This window comes from Vigna unguiculata, chromosome 9 (assembly GCF_004118075.2).
Source record: "Vigna unguiculata cultivar IT97K-499-35 chromosome 9, ASM411807v1, whole genome shotgun sequence".
NCBI lineage: Eukaryota > Viridiplantae > Streptophyta > Magnoliopsida > Fabales > Fabaceae > Vigna > Vigna unguiculata.
This window is the reverse complement of record NC_040287.1, coordinates 32,148,942-32,171,215: the sequence shown is the minus strand read 5'-3', so window position 1 is coordinate 32,171,215 and position 22,274 is coordinate 32,148,942. Positions and strand designations below refer to the sequence as shown.

The 22,274-nt window shown below is 34.1% G+C and overlaps 3 protein-coding genes across 3 annotated transcripts; 2 read left to right on the top strand and 1 right to left on the bottom strand.

Moving 5' to 3' along the window:
* The first annotated feature begins 14,336 nt into the window (after window positions 1–14,336).
* LOC114164673 (pentatricopeptide repeat-containing protein At3g21470) lies at window positions 14,337–16,372 on the top strand. The gene has a single exon (XM_028049414.1). The coding sequence runs from the start codon at window positions 14,711–14,713 to the stop codon at window positions 16,262–16,264; it is 1,554 nt and encodes a 517-aa protein (XP_027905215.1). The 5' UTR covers window positions 14,337–14,710; the 3' UTR covers window positions 16,265–16,372.
* A 149-nt stretch (window positions 16,373–16,521) lies between these two features.
* On the bottom strand, window positions 16,522–18,996 carry LOC114164674 (psbP domain-containing protein 4, chloroplastic). The gene is made up of 5 exons (XM_028049415.1): window positions 18,485–18,996; window positions 17,864–17,967; window positions 17,464–17,575; window positions 17,091–17,318; window positions 16,522–16,966 (listed from the first exon to the last, which is right to left on the bottom strand). The coding sequence occupies exons 1-5, from the start codon at window positions 18,783–18,785 to the stop codon at window positions 16,902–16,904; spliced, it is 810 nt and encodes a 269-aa protein (XP_027905216.1). The 5' UTR covers window positions 18,786–18,996; the 3' UTR covers window positions 16,522–16,901.
* A 1,409-nt stretch (window positions 18,997–20,405) lies between these two features.
* On the top strand, window positions 20,406–21,620 carry LOC114163669. Its single transcript, XM_028047965.1, has 4 exons — window positions 20,406–20,780; window positions 20,886–21,091; window positions 21,263–21,406; window positions 21,491–21,620. Exons 1-4 carry the CDS (start codon window positions 20,406–20,408, stop codon window positions 21,618–21,620), a joined length of 855 nt encoding a protein of 284 aa, XP_027903766.1.
* Window positions 21,621–22,274: the final 654 nt, after the last annotated feature.

Below are 22,274 nucleotides of genomic sequence, written 5' to 3'. Positions count from 1 at the left end.
TACTATATTTATAAAAATCATGAAAATCACAATAAATAATGTCCGCAACAAAAAAGTTTAAATTTAACACATATTACTCCAGGTTTTGAATATATATATATATATATATATATATATATATATATATATATATATATATATATATATATATATATATATATATATATATATAATATGAGATTTTACCTATTTTTGACAGGTTTGGAAGAGATGCAAAGCTTTTTGTCAAAACATTTGGGCTCTTTGTCAATAATAGGTAAAAATGGCAAAAGAACATGTGTTAAAAATCAAGTGTTAAAAATCATTACGTTTCCACAAGGTATATCAAACATAAAAGTGTTATATTTTGAAATTCACTTTCTTTAAAGTCCTTCCTATACTTTTGAAACATGTCAAATAATGTCATAGTTTCAAAGACCAAGGTATGTCTATGTGGGCAGCCATACACATGTTTTGTTCTTTTGTTTTAAATCCATTGACCATGCATTGCATAGCTACTTACGTGATAAGAACTTTTAAGACCTTTCGTATCGGCGAAACAAAAAGCTTCTAACATAATCCAAACATGATAATCTTTTTAATATGGATGAATAAGAACAAAAAAATAAAAAAATAAGAAGAAAAAACGCGTACAAGAATAAGATACCTAATCTCATTGTTTAATTCACATGAGAAGTTGATTTTGTAAAGATAATAATAATTTGACAACTAAATTTTGACAATTTTCTCTTACAATCTGATGTGACATAATTTTTTAAATAATTTTAAAATATAGAAAAATGAGAAAATAGAATGAGAAGTCATTTAGATAATGTCACGTCATGATTGTAAGAGAAAGTTATCCAAAATTTAGTGCTAAAAAATTATTTTCCATTTTGTAATAATTGTTTTGTTAGAAGAAGAGTTGCTTTTTGCTTGAGGTTGGGTTCATGAGGGTTTTGACGCATCCAAACATCATGTGCAATGAGAATGAATGAGGAAATGGAAAGAAAGAAAGGAGTTAATAGCTTTATTTGGATGCATGGGGCCATTGCTGAAATCGAAAACCTAACAAAATGATTGAATGAAGTATGTGTATGTATGTATATATATGTATAGAGAAAGTATGAAAGGTGGGATGGTAGATAGGTATTAGGTATGTATGCCCTTTGGATGAAGGCTCTTCCTATGAATTTGTGTGGCTCAGAAACTGCGTTCCCTACTTCTGTTTGGAGTAGCATTAATGATAATGAAACATAACACCATATATTGACGCAAACTTCATGCCCATACCAACACCCCTAACTTCTTCTCTTTCTTTCTATTTTAATTCCTATGAAATCAAACATCTGCACGCAATTTCCCTTGTCATTTTTTAATTATCACACTCTGTTGTTTAGGAGAAGCTTGATTCATGAGTTTGTCTTACTAACTTTGTTTGTCAAAACATTTTTAATTCAACGAATTAGCTTCCATAGAGTCCATACATATGTGAATAGTAATTTGGATAGACTCAATTCTATTCAATAATTACGTATATATACTTTTTTTAAATAATTATATATTAATAATACATGTTTTTTTTTTTTAAATTATACGTGTTTGTGTCTTGGTAAGTAATGATTTGTGTGTGGAAATTATCAACTCGACTATGCCATTATACTTTATAAGAATAAGTAAAAAGAATTTAGCCATAATTAGTAACTATAAACTAACTTCGGTTAATAATAAGGGATTCATTAAAGGCGAGGTAACGAGCTTGATTTTTAGAAACACACTTTTGGTAAGGTATGGGTGAAAGATATGGGTTTTTTTTTTGTAACTAGTTGTACTTTATTTTTAAAAGGTAAATATGTTATCTTTAATAAAGTACATAAATGAAATAATTTTGTAATTCTATTTAGGGACTAAACATAGTTTTGAAAATATTAAACATATTTAATTATATAAAAGAAAATGTCTTGTATAAACATTTTGACAGTATTTTCTTAACATTATTTTGCTATTTTTGTATTACTATTTATTTCATCTCACCTTTTATAGTCTTTCTTTATATTTATAACGTTTAGCATGAAAATACCTGACCTCAACCACAAGCTGTTAAAAATTCGTGTTAATTTTTTTAGTATTTATGAAAAGTCGTTAGACTAATAGATTACCATAAATAAGAATAGTCTGTAATACAATGGACTCGTGGCCAAAAACAATTATCATGAAAAAGTGTTGTTTCTCTATAATATGTTATATAGCACACAGGTGTCAGCGACTCTGCTTTTACTCATTGCCCTGCACAGTGGTTAACTGTGCAGTCCATCCACAACAAGATGCAGAAAAACCATATTTAATCCTTCAATAGGGCAAAAATATCAATTTCTTAAGAAAAGCAAGATTGAGTAAATAAAACATAACATTTTATTTAGTATTGTTTCAATTAATGGAATCAGAACAAAATTGGTACAGATTTGTTTCTATATGATTATTTATTACTAAATAGTAACAAGATTATGAACAGAATAACTTCTGGTTTTTGCTGTTTCTGCTGTAATTACTACGTTTGAGCTTAGAATTTGTACAAGGAAACACATTGTCAAGAAAGACAAGAAGACAAGAAATATAGACGAGAGCCGTGTAAATGAAATTCTGAAGAAAAGAGAAATATTTGCGGATTCAATAACATAAACTACATAATGTTCTCAAGGCACCAAGATAGTATAATTATCAAGCTAAGCAATAAATCAATAACTTAACTACAACAAAATTATGAAGCCACCCGACAAGAAGAAACTAAGAGTGGATTAAGCATAATTTGGTGGCGAAGAAATTAATGTTGCCAACCTTCCCTTCAAGAGATTAACTTTCTTTTCCAAGCTTTTTTATGTTTCCACCGAAAGTGATAAGACTTTTATATCTACACGTCTTTGTGCTCCTTACACCCTTTTCAAAATCAAGTGCTTTCCAGAGTTTCTAGTTTTTCTTCAGTTTACCTTGTTGTAGAACTTCACAAGAGAAAATGACCAAAAATTTAAAGCCTAAGGGACAAGTTTTCATGGAATCATGCCTCATGGTAGATATCAAATTAGGATCCTTTCCTATACATGTTTCCTAATCTATAAAGGCAGTATATATAGTTAATCTTTTCATGCATCAAATCATTCTGACTTTCACAACGAAATTAAGATGCAGTTAAGTTGTAAAAGCACTACATCGCTATCTAGTTTCATTTATGATTCTCACTTTCTCACTTTCTCACTTCCTCTCTGTATCAGTCCTTTTCACTCTCTTTGAATATGTTGGCCACTGAACCTATTTTTAGACCAGTCCATGACTTAAATCCCATCAGTACCTTCCCTTAGTATGGGCATGTTACCAAATATTCCTTCCACTTCAGTCTCAACATGACAGAAAATAACCATCAAACCCAGAATTTTATGCAATCATACAAGAACGGTCAACCAAATAGCCATATAAGTATCATCCTACTCCACATTAATTTCTTGGGCTAAAACTCTGAGACTTTATTTTTTGGAAACTCTATAAGGAAGACTATTTTCCTCACATCACCTCGTGTACTGTCATCTTCACGTATCCAACAATGATTGGTTATGTATCTGTTCTGATCATCTTTATTGAAAGCAATCTGCACTTCATAAGGTAAACCCACAAAACGAGAATCATTGCCTTAAGACAGAACTTTCAGAAATTAAAACACGTCACGAGGTTCCATAGTTTGTACCATTGCTGGTACGTGTTCCTTCAAAATTAGTTTACTTTATAAATGAGTTTACATTTTACCCATTACCAACAGTTAAACCAATATTATCGACATATGTTGATAGTGGACCAGTGAGGAAATTCTTTTCAACAGTAGAAAAATATATATTAAATATATAGAGAGAGAACCAGAATATTTTTCATCGAGGTGGTGGTGAAAAACATAAAAGCAAGAATTCAGAAAAAAGATAAGGGTATATAGGTAGAATTGTAGGAACACTTTTATATGCTATATAATTTAAGAATATATCTGTAAGAGAATTCGCATTAGTAATTATGGATAGCAGTTGTTAAATGCTGATTTGATGTGAATTTTGGGTTGCCATGATGGCATCCCAACAAGGTTAGTTGAATTTGATGCTGCAATCGGCTTATGCCATGATGTAGTAGAAGACATGTTGATATTGATGCATTATTGAAAGGAGAAAAGACCAGGGATAATGGGTTCTAGAAGAGATCAAACTCCATCCTTCTCTGTAGGTAGAATCTGTCTAAAGATTGCAGCTTTATATTCCTTATGCGTTATACGAATCAAGTTGTGATGTAAATAGGGAATTATTTGTTTCTGAGAAGTACACGGAAAAACGATAAATAGAAAAGGATGTGGGTCAGTTTTTCAACCACATGATACGAATCGAAATGTGACTTTCAATTGCAAGTACACTGTATAAGAAAAAGTTAAGCAATATTTTGAAGATGGTGACAAGTTTTCTATCCGAGTTTGGTTTATGATTGTGCTAAGGTTTGTTTTAGATTCGAGATAATATCAAGTTTATTACGTAAATTTAACTCATTCATTCTTATTATATCTTAGTAAATTTCTTTAAAAGACTCATCGACATGAAAAAATCAAGTAAGCCTTAACACCAACTGGACAATGTTATACACAAACTCCATCCTTAAACAACACACATTATTAAAACTTTCAACTAAAAGACTAAAACATCACAAATTTTAACTTAAATCCAAATCCAATTATCAAACCAAAGGCTATTAGGTAGTCTTTTTACTATTGCATTTCTAAGGTTTCTAAGGTGCCAATATATATATTTGTCTTAAAAATATAGTCATCAACTATTTTTAGTAATTTGATTCCAACCAATAAGAATTAAATGATGCTTTTTTTTTAATTTTTAATACACCATATTAATCATATTAAGTAATATTTAATAATGAAGCGTAGAATTTATAATTTTCTATCACTAAAATTTAAATTTCACTTTATCAACGTTATGATTTATAACATATATAATATTTAAAATTATTTATGAAACCAAATTAAATATATAATGGTATTTAGATTTTACAACATAATAGTACCAAGTTATAAAGATATTTGTAAATTATATATATATATATATATATATATATATATATATATATATATATATATAAGTATTCATCATTGTATATTACCTATTATTGTATAAATAAATATTTGGTTTTTAATTACAAAGCAAAACAAAATAGCTAACCAATCTGAACTTATCTATTATATTCAGCCTTGAACTACATTTAGGTCTATATTTAAGAGTAAATGAACCAAATTTTAATTTGTAGAATATGTTAACTGTTATAAGACGATATAAAATAATAAATATACTAATAAAATAAATAGTATCACATTCTGTACTAGGGATGTCAAAAAAATCCGTACCTGCGGGTATCCGCGGATAAAACCCGCAACAGATAGGAAATGGATATTAAAAATGGATACCCGCTACCCGCAGGTATGGGTATTTTTGATACCCGCATGTTAACGGGGCGGGTACGGGTATCATAGTATCCGTACCCGTGGATACTCGTACCCGCTAAACTTTACCTTATATATATATATATATATATATATATATATATATATATATATATATATATATATTAGTAAACAACATTATGAGTCTTCATCCAATAATGGTGGTCAGATTCTTACCCCACAAATGAGTAAATTACTTCCATATACTGTGGAGGTATTGATGTGTCTCTAAGACTGGTTATGGACCAACATGGAAGGTAATGAAATTAACACTTTTACTTAGATATTTTAATTAAGTGATTGTTAGAAATTTTTACTGAACTTCTTATGTTTTAAGGCTTTTCTAGATTAAAATTGGACAACATGAAACTTTATACAATGTTGCAAGAGGTGGACATTGATGAAGTTAGTAATTTCTTTAATATTTTATTCAAAAATAAACTACAATATAAATTGGTAGTGATTTTTTATTTGTTTGTTTTTTCAAGAATCAATCAGAGAAAGGAAACTTGTTGATCTAAGCACTAATTATGGTTAAATATTTATTTTTTAAAATATTTTTGTAAATACCCATGGATACCCGTGGATACCCGCGGATATGAAAAAAATAGACGGGTACCTGCATAACGGATACCCGACGGATATGGGTACGGGTACGGGACAAATATTTTTCCAGCGGGTACCCGTACCCTACCCGCCCCATTGACATCCCTATTCTGTACCATGGAATATATTGTATCACCTTATTAAGGGGAAAATTAGCAGGTTCAAGTAAAATAAAATTTTCGAATTCAGCCGAAAACTACGGTAGTTTATTAACTTAATTATTTTTTTAAAATAAAACACAAATCCCTTCTCTTAACATCAGACATGTCCATCCACATATTTCGTTGAGTTGATGCTCTTTGGTGGATTTAGTGGCAGATCTTGACTAAAATTTCTGGAAGAGCCAAAATTACATAATTAAAATTCCTATCACTCGTTCAATGAAAATGAATAAACTACATTATCTAACAGATTGTCCATCGTTTTTTCATATTCTTAAACTTATCAAATAATTCAATCATAACTAAATTTTTTGAGCTTTTTCTCTAATATAAATAATCATATTATCTGCAAAATATTCATTTCCCATTTTTCTAATGTACATATTGATTCAAATTCGCATTTCATTTCATTATTATGCGATAAACAACCATATTGTCAGTGTTTTGGTCTTCACTCATCTTTTATCAATTCTAAAAAATAAATTTATTATTTTGTTTTTCACCAATATAACTATTTAAAAAACAAGTTTAAGACTAAAAAATAATTTATCATAATACAATCAATAATTGAGAGATATAATTACTAATAAAAATTATGATAATCAATTCACTACCAAGTGAGACGGAAGATTATTTTTATTTTTTTTTCTTTTGTGGTAACATAACAAAAAGAAATCAGGTCAGGGTAAGAGATAAATACAATATGTGAAAAACTAAAAAGATAATGAAAATAAAAAAATAAAAAGTATATCTTAATTGTTATGAAATAAAGCGAATAACAGAGAGAATAATAGATAATAAAGAAAAGAAGAAACAATAGAGTATAGAGAATGAGAGAATAGGTAGCAACTCATTTGTGTATTATCATTGATAGGAGAGTCTTATTTATAGATACAATATGTAATCCATAAAGGAAATAAAAAATCAACTTAGTTAATACAAAGTTAATATAAATATTTACATAAAGAATAATGAATCATATGAGTAAATGTATAACATTAATAATTTTGTTTCTTTAATATATTTAATTTTATATATTATTATTTATTAACATTAAATGCTATAACTTATAAAAGAAATAAAAAATATCTAATTTTATTTTCTTTAACTTTTCAATATACTATTATTTAATTTATAAATATACATATAATTTAAAAAATTTAAAAATATAAATAGTTTAACAAATTTTAAATATATAATTTAAAAAAATTAAAAAGGTTAAAAAAATTAAAAAAATTGGAAAAGTTGGGGTGTCGTGTCCTCGCCTGCTCTAACAATCCTCCGCCAGTGGATGGATTCAAATGTTGCAGTGAGATGTGGGTTATCCGACGCTTCAACCAAAGTGGTAAAGGTTAACATGCAACAAACGTTAAGCGATTCATCTCTACTATCAAAATTTCGTCGAGTACATCTTATCTCGTCCGGATTGAATGAGGTACGGTACTCAAATTGAACTAAATCGTTCGAACTAATAACGAGACACTAACTTGAGCTTTTAAGTATACTTAACAAGTACCTCCCCATTTACCTGATCAAAGCTGCATATTGAGGAGTTGAGGGATGGAACAAACAATCATTGGAGCATTCCAAATGTCTAGTAATCTTAAAGAACCATTTCAGTTTTGTAAGAACAAAATATATATATATATATATATATATATATATATATATTCTTTTCTTTTTTCAGAGTATCATTTTAAACAATCTTTTGATTTTAGAATTTCTAAAGATTACACAATTGATTATTCAAATTGTCAAAGTATTTGCATATTTAAATGGACTAATAAGAACAAATTTATTCTCCAATTCAAGATTTATAGTTCATTATGGATCCAAACCAACTTGATTTAAGTCCAACCTAACCTACTTTGGTTTAGCTTGACCTAAATTAACTTGGATTTAGTGCAATTTAAATTGGATTCAGTGCAATTTAACCTTGCATGACCTAGGCCCAACCCAACCAAACTTTCCATAATTAAGGCTTAACCTTACCTAGGATTGACTTAGCTTAATCTAACAAGAGCCTAATCAAACTTTGTATGACCTTGGTCTAGCTAATTGGGCCAACCCAATCTTGGCTAAATTTGAGTCTAACTCACCTGAGCATGATTCAACATTGTCTGATGTGGATTTGACTTAAGTTTGGCTCATCTCAACTTATCCTAACCTAGACTTGACCAAACTAGGGCTTACCTAAACCTAACTCATGTGGCCGACCCGACCAATTTAGCATGGTCCCTCCCTATCTAACCTAACTTTACATAGACTTGACCTGATGATAAGTGTGATAATTACCTATTTTTTACACTTCTTAGAACCTCTTAATTGTCTTTTATTCATGTATTTTTGTGTTAATCTCATGAAAGAGTTTAGGATTTTGTTATTTTATTTCAAAAACATGTTTACTTTGATGTTTGTGGACTTTTGTAGAAAAGAACGGAAGATTGGAGAAAAATTCACTAGTTGTTGCCTGGAGCCACTCGCATAGCTAGTTGGATGTACTCGCCCAGCTAACCAGACTCACTAGCCCAGCGAACCAGACTCATTAGCCCAGCGAGTGATGATCTATGTTACTGTCTATTCCAGTTTTTGGACCTCTCGTCCAACGAGCCTGTTCGCCCAGCGAGCGAATCCACCTAGTTGTTGTTGTTTCACTAGTTTTGATTGCTCACCCCTGTAATCTTGTGTTTTAATTCAACAACCTTGTTTGTTCTTACTGTGTTGTTTTGTTTTACTTCTAGTTGTAATCCTAGTTTTGTGTAGTGTAATGCTTTGTGTTCTTCTTTTTGCAGATGGCTCCTCCTAAGACTTCCCATGTTGCTAAAAAGAAGAGAATTACCCGAGGCTCTTCTTCTCAGAATCCCCAGCCAGACTTCATGGAATCAGACATGGTGCAGAATTTTGATCAACATAAACTCTCTTCGGAGACGGCTGCCAACCGCTTTGCTGAGATAATGCCCAAGAGCTTGATACCTGAGAGAAAGGTCAAATTAAATCCTGGGCAGTATGATGAATTTCGTTTGGAGCTTGAGAGGAGAAACTGGCATAAGGTGTTAGTAGACCTTCCTAATGAAATTGATGAAGTGTTGGTAAAAGAGTTCTATGCAAACACATACCAACAGGTGAGGGATGGCCCACGTCAATGTAGGGTGCGGGGGAAGCTGATAAAATATGATAGGAAAACGATCAATACCTTTTTTAGGACGGGATCACCTCCTGCGGGCCACGTAACTCCATTTAGTGAATTCTCAAGTGCTCATAAGGACCATGATGCAATTGCCTCAGCTCTGTGCACCCCAGGTCATACTTATATGTTGGGCGTCAATGGCAACCCCATCTGTATTCTCCGAAAGCATCTGACCTCGTTGGCACAAATGTGGAGTGTTTTCTCTTACACCAACCTAAGCCCAAACACTCGTACTTCAGATCTTAACTTAATGAGATCTTATCTGATTTATGGGCTCGTGACAAGTATGGATATGGACGTGGGGGCCCACATTTCTCAAGATATCGCCTACACTACGGACATGGAGAATGTAAAGTTGGGTTTTCCTGCACTTATCACAGCTCTTTGCAGGGAAAAGGGAATCATTGTTGACACTCTTGTACTCCTCTCCCTCCAGCCACCCATAGACAAAAAGTTCATCAGGAAGAATTACATTAGTAGGGTGGAACTCAATGAACCTGCTCCACCACCCCGAGCACCCCGTCCACCCCGAGCTGCCTCTTCCTCTCAGTCCACACATGATCCTTCCTCCACTTTCGAGGCATCCTTCCAGGCAGCCATGACCAAAATGTTTGCAAGACAAGAGGACATGTGGTTGGGTCATCAAGCACTTAGGCAAGGCCAAGTCAGCATCATAGATAACATGCACCATTTGTCTCTAGGTGTTCCAAATTTTCCAGATGATCTCATCATGACAGGAGCACAGTTTGAGGCACGCATTCCTTGGCCTGAGTCTCAGTGGGGGGGAGGTACTATTGTTGTTGATGATGATCCTGATGTAGAAGAAGGAAGCCAGGAGGACCCTGCTGCTGATGACCCTGATGCTGATGACCCTGATGCTGAAGAAGGAGAGTAGGGAGGACCCTGATGCAGTCTGGAGTACTTTGATTGGTGTTTTTGTTGTTTTTGTTTGTTTTTTTTTAGCGTTTTAGTTTGTGTTATTAGCCAGTTGTTTATTTAGTTTTTACTTTCAGTACCTTATTTTATGGTGGAACACTTGCTTGATAGTTGAACTAATTCTCTTTTCTCATAATTTTGTTGGCTAGCCTTGTTTTGGACGCCTTATTTTGTTGTTGGCATTGGGAGCTTTGATGTCTTTTCATGTTATCCTTGCATGATCTTGAGCATTTTGCTTGCAAATCCAAGAGTGAGAATGTGGACGTGGTTGCAATTTGATTAATTCCTTAGCCTTGTTTGATTATGACTAGGGGATTGAATGGTGAGAATTGTGAGAATGTGTTTGGGAGTGTATGTGATAAAGTTGTTATTGCTATGGATTTGAGTTTTGCATGATTCTTGTAAATGCACATACACACTTGATTAGAAATGTGAAAGACACTTTTGTTTTGATGTTACATAGCTACTTGGCCAAATAGCCACCCTTGATGCATGACTTTGATTTTTTGTGAACCTTTTGAGCTTTGTTATAAAAAAAAATTTTTATGACCCCTAAGCCTATAAAAAGAAATACATCTTTACCCACACCCTAGAAGAAGAGAACAAATAGTATGTTATGAAGGTATAAGTTGGGATTAAGTTTGGGGAAAATTGTGTGAGGAAGTAAGGGGTGAATTGGTTGAGAATGCCTTTTAGTAATGTTTGAATATCTCTTTAAAAAGGAAAAAAAAAGAAAAAACAAGAAAAAGAAAGAGAAAATGAATGAAGAAAAGAAAAAGGCAAGCAAAGAGGTTGTTACAGATAAAAATGAGATTAGAAGGATATGGGGGCGTATTTTTTATATGAAGGTAGAGGATGTTGATGAATGATTTATGCATATTTTTGTTCTCTTCTTCTCATGTGGTGTCTTTGAATCCAAGAAAAACCATGTTTCTTCTAGCCAAGCCAAGCTACAACCCTTAAAGACCTTTTGATCTAAATCAAGTTGTGTGAAGTGTTTTTGAGATGAAGTGCAAAGGTTGATGAAGTAGTTTTCTAACATGTTGAGTTTGAGTTGTTTAAACACTTGTCAGTTGAGTGAAACACTACCATGGTGAAAGCTGTGATGATTCTCTTTCCTGTGTGCCATATATCATTCTGGTTTAAGGATTTGAGTTGATAAAAGCACCATTCCATGTTCCCTCTTTGAAATGCAAAAGACTTTTCTCTATTTTGTGACAAGGATAGTGTGAGTTGATATCATATGCTTCTCTTTTTGTGTTGATCAGGCTAGCCTTTCTTCTCTTTGCTGTTTTGATAGTTTTTCTTTCCATGAGGACATGAAAAAAATTCAAGTTTGGGGGAGTTGATAAGTGTGATAATTACCTATTGTTTACACTTCTTAAAACCTCTTAATTATCTTTTATTCATGTATTTTTGTGTTAATCTCATGAAAGAATTTAGGATTTTGTTATTTTATTTCAAAAACATGTTTACTTTGATGTTTTTGGACTTTTGTAGAAAAGAATGGAAGATTGGAGAAAAATTCACTAGTTGCTGCCTGGAGCCACTCGCCTAGCTAGCTGAATGTACTCGCCCAGCTAACCAGACTCACTAGCCCAGCGAGAATGAATGTTGGCCCAACGAGTTTATCTTTTTGCTCAAACATTAAAAGTGTCGAGACTCGAACAGAAAGGCAGTTTTGGTGGGAGGAACACTGTTGTAACTCAAGACGAAGGCAAAAACACTTCTGGAGCTTAAAGGATCAATCTTTCTTCATCCATTCTACAATTCCAACTCCATTTGTGCTCTAGATGTATAGGAGTAGCTAAACTCCATTTCATTGGGGTTGGATGTAATGTACCTAAACTCATTATAGTTTCATCTATGCAATAGAATCTCTTTCACTGCTTTTGTGTTCTATCTAAATTATTTTCGTGCATGGTAGAATATCTATGCGTCTTGGGTGGTATCTAATCATTGAAAAGTGTTTTGGAACCCTAGACATGGATAGAACAACCTAAAGGTTTGGTTCTAGACATAGACCAAAGCTTTTGGTCATTCTAGACATTGTTTTTAATGTGTCTTTTGTGTTTAAACCTCTAAGGGATTAGTAATTTTTACATAAAAGTTCAAAATAGATTAGGGATTGAATACCTTTGATGTCAATGCTTGAGTAGATGAGAGATTTATATTGTGAGGTGCTTGCTTAGAGTTTTGGTCATGAATTCCAACCCTAATGAGTCTTTGCCTTGGTATTTTATCACTTTAAAGTTTAGAAATCTTTATGTTTTCACTTGTTTCGAATTAATCAATGGTTACATTCAACGCTTAAATTAGTAAGTACACCTAGTTAACTAAACAAACGCAATTCTCGTGGGAAAACGATACTTGAACTTACCATTTTTATTACTTGCACGACTTGGTACACTTGCCAAAGTCTTAACACCTAACCCTATCCATACTAACCTAGGCATGGTTTGGGCTCAACCCAACTCGATTTGACTTGAGCTCTACCCATTTGTGCTAACTTAGATCTTACTCAATTTAGCTCGACATGAGACAAGATCGTCTCAACTTGACTTCACTAGGTCAAAGTTGGACTCACCTTGACCTAACTTGTCCCAACACAAGCCCAACCCAACTATGCCTGACTTGGATCAGACTTAACTTAACCAAACTTGGATTTGGTTTATCTTAGCCCAATCTAGATACGGTCTGACTTGTCTTAACATGAGTCAATCTCACCTTAACTTCACTTCACCCATCTTGATTAACATGACATGATCCCAACCTAGCTTAACTTCACTCAAGTTCAACTTGACGTTGTCCATACTAACATTCATTTGAATTTGAATTAAGTAAAGTTCTTTATATATGTAAAGTTATTTTTTAATTTTTTTCATTTTTAAATAAGGTATTTTACTTGAAAAAAATATTCATGGATGAACCTTGTTCATGAGTTGATCTTGACCTTTAACTCGTGAATTAACTAAGTCTCGTGAACTTTTGTGAATATTTTAATCCTACATGCTTTTCTTTGTCGGTGTTTTGGTACTATAAATTTTGTTATGTAACCATATGGATAAATATGGGTCAAAAATAAATCCTACATAGTATAACAAATGAACAAGATTTATTATCTCGTCCATAAGTCAATACAGCGTATAGGTGAGATAAGATCAGATTTATTATCTCATCTCATAAGTTAATGCATATTTATTATGTGTAAATATATAAAACTTTCGGTGTGAACATAAAGGTTAGCCATAAACTAACAATGATAGCAATAATAAAGGTTGTATGAAAGATAATGACGCTTCAAAATAAAATACACCAAGGTAGGAAACTATTTTTGTAACATATTTGGAAATAGTATGAAGTACAAAGCCTAAACACATACTCAAATAGGAAGTATGATAACATTTCGTCACAAAGGAAGCTCACCTACCTCCGAAATAGAAGTGTTGTTTCTAATTAAAATGTTTCGTGAGTACAAGAATGGCATGAGGAGACTATGCTTGTTGTAATATAAAGCTGTATATCAAAAGAATATTAAGTATATGAGAACTATATAAAAGTAATAATCTGTATATGTACTAGGCACCCGAGTCCTACTATTTATTTATGTTGCCATAAAAAAGTTACAAGACTTATGAATTAGTGTTGTGCCAAATATCCAAAAGAACACGATTAATTTACATCTCGTGTAACAATAAGTTAGAAATACTTCGATGCAGTCTCTACGTAACATTCTTGGAGAATCCTTTGCTGTTGTTAGGTAGCAGATGCAAGGTTTGTTTATGCTCCTCCAATATTACCTTGATTTTTCATCTTTGAAAAAATGTAAAGAAACATCATATTAAAAAATCACTAAATGCAAAAGAAATAAACAAATTGTTGTAAAATATAAAAATAATAAAACAAAAAAAATTAGTTAGAATTTTAACAGATACAACCTGCGTAGACAAAAATGGAAAAAAAAAAAATTGTAAGCACTTCTAAGCACTTATCCCATCGTTCCCAAATATCCACCATCCAATTACACTTTCAGTGTAACAAAGGGAGATGTTATCGCTGAAAAAAACATGGGAGAAAAACCAGAGCACCACCTTTGCTTGAGTTTCTGTCTTCCACTGCTACAAATGGTAGTTACTCTGATTTGTTTATTTACTATAAATGATAGTTTACTCTTAATTTTAAAATTATCATAGTAGCTGCAATTTAGTCCTTCGTAAGATTGTGAAACACTTTTATCTATTTTTTGGTCAAAATTTTGACATAAACATGCTAACGCGCCAAATTGTGTGGATCCATGATGAGTTTTAACCTTGCCTCATGAACAACCCATCTTATTGGTTTTGTTCAATAAGGAACCACATTCGGCGAGGATCATTGAGATGTGCCCTTCTTACGTATAAACAAACCCGGCACATAGGATTATACGACTCCAGTGTGGTCCCTCTGTTACTAAAGGCATGCGCTTTTCTTCCCTTTCTTCACTACGTGAAGACCTTGCATGCAGAGTCCATCAAGGCCGGTTCAGGGAGCGACGTGATCATTGGAACCGCATTGCTTACAAGTTATGCGAAATGTGACGCTACCAGGGATGCACGGAAACTGTTCGATACAATGCCTGAGAGAAATGTTGTGACTTGGAATGCCATGATCAGTGGGTACTTGAGAAATGGAGACACAGGATCTGCTTCTCTTGTATTTGAGGAGATGCAGGGGAAAACTCAAGTGACTTGGAGTCAGATGATTGGTGGATTTGCTAGGAATGGGGATATTGTCACTGCTCGGAGGTTGTTTGATGAGGTTCCCCGTGAGTTGAAGGATGTGTTAATATGGACTGTGATGGTTGATGGGTATGCTAGAATAGGAGAGATGGAAGCTGCCAGGGAGGTCTTTGAGTTGATGCCTGAAAGGAATTGCTTTGTGTGGTCATCTATGCTTTATGGGTACAGCAAGAAGGGTAATATCGCTGAGGCTGAGGCTGTTTTCAGCCGGGTTCTGGTCCGGAATTTGGAGATTTGGAATTCCATGATTGCTGGCTATGTGCAGAATGGATTTGGTGAGAAAGCACTGCAAGCTTTTGAGGGAATGGTAGCTGAAGGGTTTGAGCCGGATGAGTTCACTGTTGTTAGTGTTTTATCTGCCTGTGCGCAGCTGGGGCGCCTGGATGTTGGTAAGCAAATCCATCACATGATAGAACAAAGAGGGATAGCTGTGAACCCGTTTGTGTTGAGTGGATTGGTTGACATGTATGCGAAATGTGGTGACTTGGTCAATGCAAGGTTGATGTTTGAAGGATTCAATGAGAGGAACATCATCTGCTGGAATGCTATGATTTCAGGTTTCGCCATCAATGGAAAATGCAGAGAGGTTCTTGAGTTTTTTGGCAGGATGGAGGACTCAAATATAAGGCCTGATGGTATCACCTTTCTTACTGTGCTTTCAGCGTGTGCTCATGGGGGTTTGGTCCGTGAAGCTTTTGAAGTAATATCCAAAATGGAGGGATATGCAATCGAAATAGGAATCAAGCATTATGGATGCATGGTTGACCTCCTGGGAAGAGCAGGGAGATTAAAAGATGCTTATGACTTGATAGTAAGAATGCCGGTGAAACCTAACGACACTGTTTTGGGGGCAATGCTTGGTGCATGCCGTATTCATTCAGATGTAAACATGGCAGAACAAGTAATGAAGTTGATCCATGGAGACTCTGTTACAGGTGCTAATTCTCACAATGTGCTTTTGTCCAATATTTATGCAACTTCCGAAAAATGGGAGAAAGCTGAAAGGATGAGGAGAATCATGGTAGATGGAGGATCTCAAAAGACACCTGGGTGTAGTTCAATCATCTTTAGTGACTATTGTGGATTGAAGTGATGAAGCCCCACACTGAAATCAACGGCCTAAGTGCAATCTAAAAAGGAGAAATACCAAAGTAAGACTGTCCTGTACATGAAATAGCCTAGTGGCAATACTGATGAAAAGGGCTTTTGTACTGTGAGCCCCGCGCCAAGATCAATCCGTGGTTTCTGCCTCCATTATGAGATAATATTTCAACAGATTTGTATTAGTGAAGCTACTTGATTTGTGTTTATTATTAAGGAGTTGTCTGAGAAAGGATGAAGGAACTGCGCTTTACTAATATATCACTGGTTCATTCTGTTGGTGGTCCTTCATTGATAGATCATTCATAACTATCATGATAAGCCTCTACTAAGACCTGTGCCAATGCCCTGACTTAGGATTAGAACAACTACCCCACCCCTTAAACTTTAAATTCTCGAAAACTAGGTAACCAAGCTTCTTAGTCTTCACTACAAATCCCAAGTTTCTCAATCATAGCATTTACCAAATGTAACAAAACTGGTTTGGTATATTGATGGTTCAAAGATTCAACATATATGATCTTTCGATCCACATAAATCATCGTATGAGAAACAACCACTTCTTTGTACCACACTACAAATACAGAAAGCTTCATTTCAACGATCTCTCGGTTCACTGAAGATTCAAATTATACAACCCGAAAAGACTCAGCTATCTTCTTTAAATCATCGTAGTGTCTCTTCCACTGAAGACCTGCAAATTGCAATTGAGTTGAGACAACATTATATTCTTTTCTGTTAGTTTTCATAGTTTCTTTATATGCTTTCAAGCTGTTCAGTTCAGACTTGTGAGCTTAGAAGAGGATAAATAGTCATACCACTGCCTGTTACGCCAAACAAATATAAGCGATTGCCAGCTGCAGTGGCAGTAATGAAAATGTGAGGAGGCTCTAACTCAAACTGGTAATACGTTCTTCCTTCATGTTCTGCTACATTAGAGCTCAGAACCTTCCCTTCTACATTTTCGCCAATTACTTCTGGACCAAATGCATTGATCACTTTCTCTGGAGGTCCAATTTTTTCTATTGTAGCATTATCACCAAGATCTGTATAGATTTATAGTAAATATATTATCACATAAAATGGAAGTTCCACCTAGAGCTTTCACTGTTCTTTCTGTTTCAATTTATTCTCCGTGTCTCTAGAGAGTAAAGATTGAGAAAGAAAAAATGAGCAAAACTCAGTACTCACCATCTGAAAATCGAAGAACAGGAGCAACAATGACAAACAAGCGTCCTTCCTTAGAGCTGGCAAATCTCAAATCTATCTCTGTTCCACCAAGATCTGCTATTGATACTGGTACCTGCTAAGCATATATATGCTGGCTGATGTATACACAAACCATGGAGCTGAAGAAAACAAATGATAAAATGTCCTCTAGATGAACATATGCTGTAACAGATCTTTCAGATTAAAAGTGAAGTAAACTGCTCTCACAAAAAGAGACACATGGGAGTTATTTCGTTGAGCGCTCTAAGGAATTTCCACCGGTATATTTAAAACTTTTCAATACTTGTGACTGGATGAGATAGAAAAGAAATCTTATAGTGATTTTTTCTAACTCTAACTTGTAAAGATCATTGAGCATCACCTCTTCCCATTCTTGAGGCACTCTGAAGGAGTATGGGATAATAGGACTCCATCCAACACCATGTCCACCAGACTTCTCATCTGGCCTGCGATATGTCCTCCAACCTGTCTGATCAAATCCTTGCCCACTTTATCTCATTTTCATTTAAAATCTATAACAGAAGAGACAGTTGGAATTCTAACTTAAAAAACATGTATCAGATCAAGTTTAGAATTAAGCATCAACTGTATAACTCTAAAAGTGGAAGAGATTTTTTTTTTCTTTCCTAGAAAGACCGGACCTTTTGATAACTTTTTGCCTCTCCTAAAGGGTATTAGGATTAAACAAGTGTTGGACCGATTGGCGCTTCTTTTAAACTAACAACCATAGTTTTATCATTTACAACAAATTTTGGGACTCTACAACCACGGCATCTTTATCATACAACCGAGTACATTCATTTCCTTTATCACGGCTTACATTAAAAATTGTTTTCTTATGGTTTGTATGCACGTTTATCTGTCTGCATTGCTACATCACAAATTCATTTACTTTGGGACAGTCTACATATAGAATAAAGTGTAGGCATCGCAGAATGGTGTGTGCAAACAAATTATTTATTATAATCCAAAGTGAACGAACCTTGTTCATCTGGTTCGGACAGACCAGGAATTCTCCCAGCAAGAAGGCCTTGTGTCACCACGGCCAAACTCTCACCCGGGAAACCCAGCAAGGAAACCCCAGAAGCCAAAACTGTTCTTCTGGTCACCAACAAAGAGGAGAACTTCTCACTTTCTCTGCCTTTTGAGGCTGAAGCAGCCAGAGTTCTTAGAATCCCAATTTGCTGTGAGGAGTGACAAGGTGTATGTGGAGAGGGTAGGACGTGCAGGTTCTGCGGATTCCCCCAGCATAGCACGCTGGTCGTGGACAAGGCTGTTGCCATGTCCACGAAGGTTTATGTGCTGAGTTGTTACTTGAGGATGAGATTGAAAAGGGGAAAGAATTTGGGCAGCTCAGAATACAAGACTAAAGAAAATCGTAGAAATTGATTTCTGATGGAAAGATTAATGCAGAAGCTGAGGTCCAAATAAGGATACCAAGCTTTGATAATTTTGTGGACACGGTGCTATTGTGCTCATGAACTTGTTTTTTCCTTTCGGCTAACTAAGTATCCATTTCTAGCCTAACACGTGTTATTCATATATAAAAAAAATTAAGTAATATATACTTTACTAGTTTTCTTACTATGTAGCACACCGAATAGAGATGTCATCGGTGAAGACAGTTTCATTATTTCATATTTATTTACAAATGAAAAAAATGTATATATATATATATTGAAATATTTAAAATTAAAAAAATGTATTCTAATTTTTTCAATATAAAAAAATAATATTTTTATTACCAATTCAAGTATAAAAAATAATGCATATAATCGGAACACGTGAGAGACCACGTCTTTGAAATCCTATTTTCATTTCCTTATTGAATATTAATTTTTTTTAATTAAATTCTTTAATTTTTTTTTTAAATTTTAAATTATATGTTGGGTTAAATATGTTTGGTCCCTCCCTCATGTTTCAGTGAAATTTAGAATTAGTCCATTTTTAAAATTTTTGACCAATTTAGTCTTTCATCTCTAAAAATACGTGAATTTAGTCAAATAAATATATATATATATATATATATATATATATATATATATATATATATATATATATATATATATATATATATATATATATATATATATATATATATATATATATATATATATATATATATATATATATACACTATTATATGTGATCCTTTTAATAACTTAAACCTTTCTAACATAGATGTTATGGTATGTGCAACAAAGACATTAATAAAGTTTACAAATAGTTTCAATAAGGATATTAACATAATTTCTATTATAAAATAGTGGGTTAATTATGTTTTTCGTCCCTAAAGTATTATGCGATTTTGTTTTTAGTCCCTCAATTACCGTTTGCTCCAATTTGGTCTCTCATGTTTTGAAACAATTGGAAATAGTCCTCCTTTTTGGACGCCGTTAATTTTGTTTGACACCTGACAAACAGACTGCCACGTATGGATCCCGTTTTAAGCTGTGTAAGTGGATTGTGTTTCTACACGTGTTAATTAAAGAGAAGTTTTAATTAAGTAAAACGAAAATGTTATTTCTTCAGTGGGAGAGTTATTTTGTCTGAATTAAGTGGGTTGTGTTATTTAATTAAGTTGTCTGAATTAAAAGAGAAGGACGTTGTTCAAATTAAAAAGAGAGGAAAGGTCATATCTTGAGTGGGAGAGTTATTTTGTCTGAACGAAAGCGTTGCACAGACCAATCGAGGACTTGAGAGAAGGGATTAAACCATTACACAACAATCGGGAGGTTGAGGATAAGGATTAAAGCATTGAAGAGTAGAATCGGGAGTAGAATCGAGAGGTTGATGTAAGGGATTCAAGTATTGAAGAGTAGAATCGCGACCTAAGGTAAGTTTATTCCTTCATGTTTTTTTTGGATTCTTGGTCTGGTTTGGTTCCATTTTTTGGTTCGTGTATGGTTGTATTTGACTATGTGGCTGAATTATTGAGAGTGAATGCTGGAACTTTCAAGATTAAGATAAATCAACCCCAACCAACTCTGCCACCTAGGTTTGGTTGTTTTTACATGTGTTTAGATGGATGTAAGCAAGGGTTTTTGGCTGGATGCAGACCCTTTATAGGTGTGGATGGTTGCCACTTGAAGACAGCATATGGTGGTCAATTGTTGGTTGCAGTGGGTAGGGACCCCAATGATCAATACTATCCGCTGGCTTTTGCAGTAGTAGAAAACGAGTGCAAGGAGACCTGGAAGTGGTTTTTGACATTGTTGTTAGAAGATATTGGGGACATTGGAAATCATAGATGGGTTTTCATTTCAGATCAACAAAAGGTAACTGTTATTTACATTTAAATAAACTGGAATGTAACTCTGATTTACATTAAACTGGAATGTAAAACTGACATCTAATTCTAACTCTGAATTAAAATTTTGCAGGGCCTAATGACTGTCTTTGATGAAATCTTGAATGGAGTGGAGCATCGTTTCTGTTTGCGACACTTATATAGCAATTTCAAGAAGAAATTTGGTGGTGGTGTAGTGATCAGAGACTTGATGATAGGAGCAGCAAAGGCAACGTACTATGCAGGATGGGAAAAAAAGATGGGTGAGTTGAGAAACATCAACCCTGAAGCTTTTAATTGGTTAGTTTCCATTCCTAGGGAGTCTTGGTGTAAACATGCATTCAGCATGTATCCAAGATGTGATGTCTTGATGAATAATCTATCAGAGTCATTTAATAGTACTATTTTACTAGCTAGGGATAAACCTATCATTAGTATGATGGAATGGATTATATCATATATAATGAGTAGGTTTTCAACCCTTAGAGAGAAAGTGAATGAATATTCAGGAACTATGATGCCTAAACCACAGAAAAGGCTGGACAGGGAAATAGAAAAAAGTGGGAATTGGCTTCCTGTATGGGCAGGGGATTCTAAGTTTGAAGTGACGCAGGGGTTCACTATGGAAAAATTTGTTGTTGATTTAAGTAACCATAGTTGTAGTTGTTATTTTTGGGATTTAGTAGGTATACCTTGTAGGCATGTTGTGGCAGCCATTAATTACAAGGTAGAAAACCCAGAGGATTATGTTCATGCTTATTACAAAAGGGATGCCTACCAGGCTTCCTATGGCCCTCAAATTACCCCAATCAATGGACAACAACTTTAGCAAAAACTAATGAACCTGAACTACTGCCACCCATTTACAAGACTCCACCTGGGAGACCAAAAAAGAAGAAGGGAAGCTGATGAACATGTCAGCCATTCCAAACTATCAAAGAAGAATACCATCATCAAATGTAGCAAGTGTAAACAATTAGGCCATAACATAAGAAGTTGTAGAAGGGGAATCAAAAACAGAAAGGTAAACACACATCTGTACTATTTACAATTTCTTTCCTTCCTAAATACAACTTCTGAATCTTTAATTCATACCAAATTGGCAGGGACAGATGCATACAACTGGTAGTGCAACAAGCAACACTGCAGGAACATCAAACCTTAGCTCCACCAGTAGAACCAGATCCACACCACGGGTTGCAGCAGCCACCAACCAAGGAGAAAGAGCACGAACCACCATAAGGAGAAGAAGAATGGGAACACGGGTTTTAGGGTCTCAAGCAAGTACTGCAACTTCAGCACAACCGACGTGAATGTGAAAGAATCAAGTTTTTTTGTTGCCTTTTTTGTATGGTGGACCACTTTTCTGGAATACAGTGCATTATGGTAGTGGACCACTATTTTAGAATATTGGGCATAGTGAAAGTTAACTACTTTTTTGATTGCAGAACTATTGGATTATTGTATTGACAATTAGGGACCA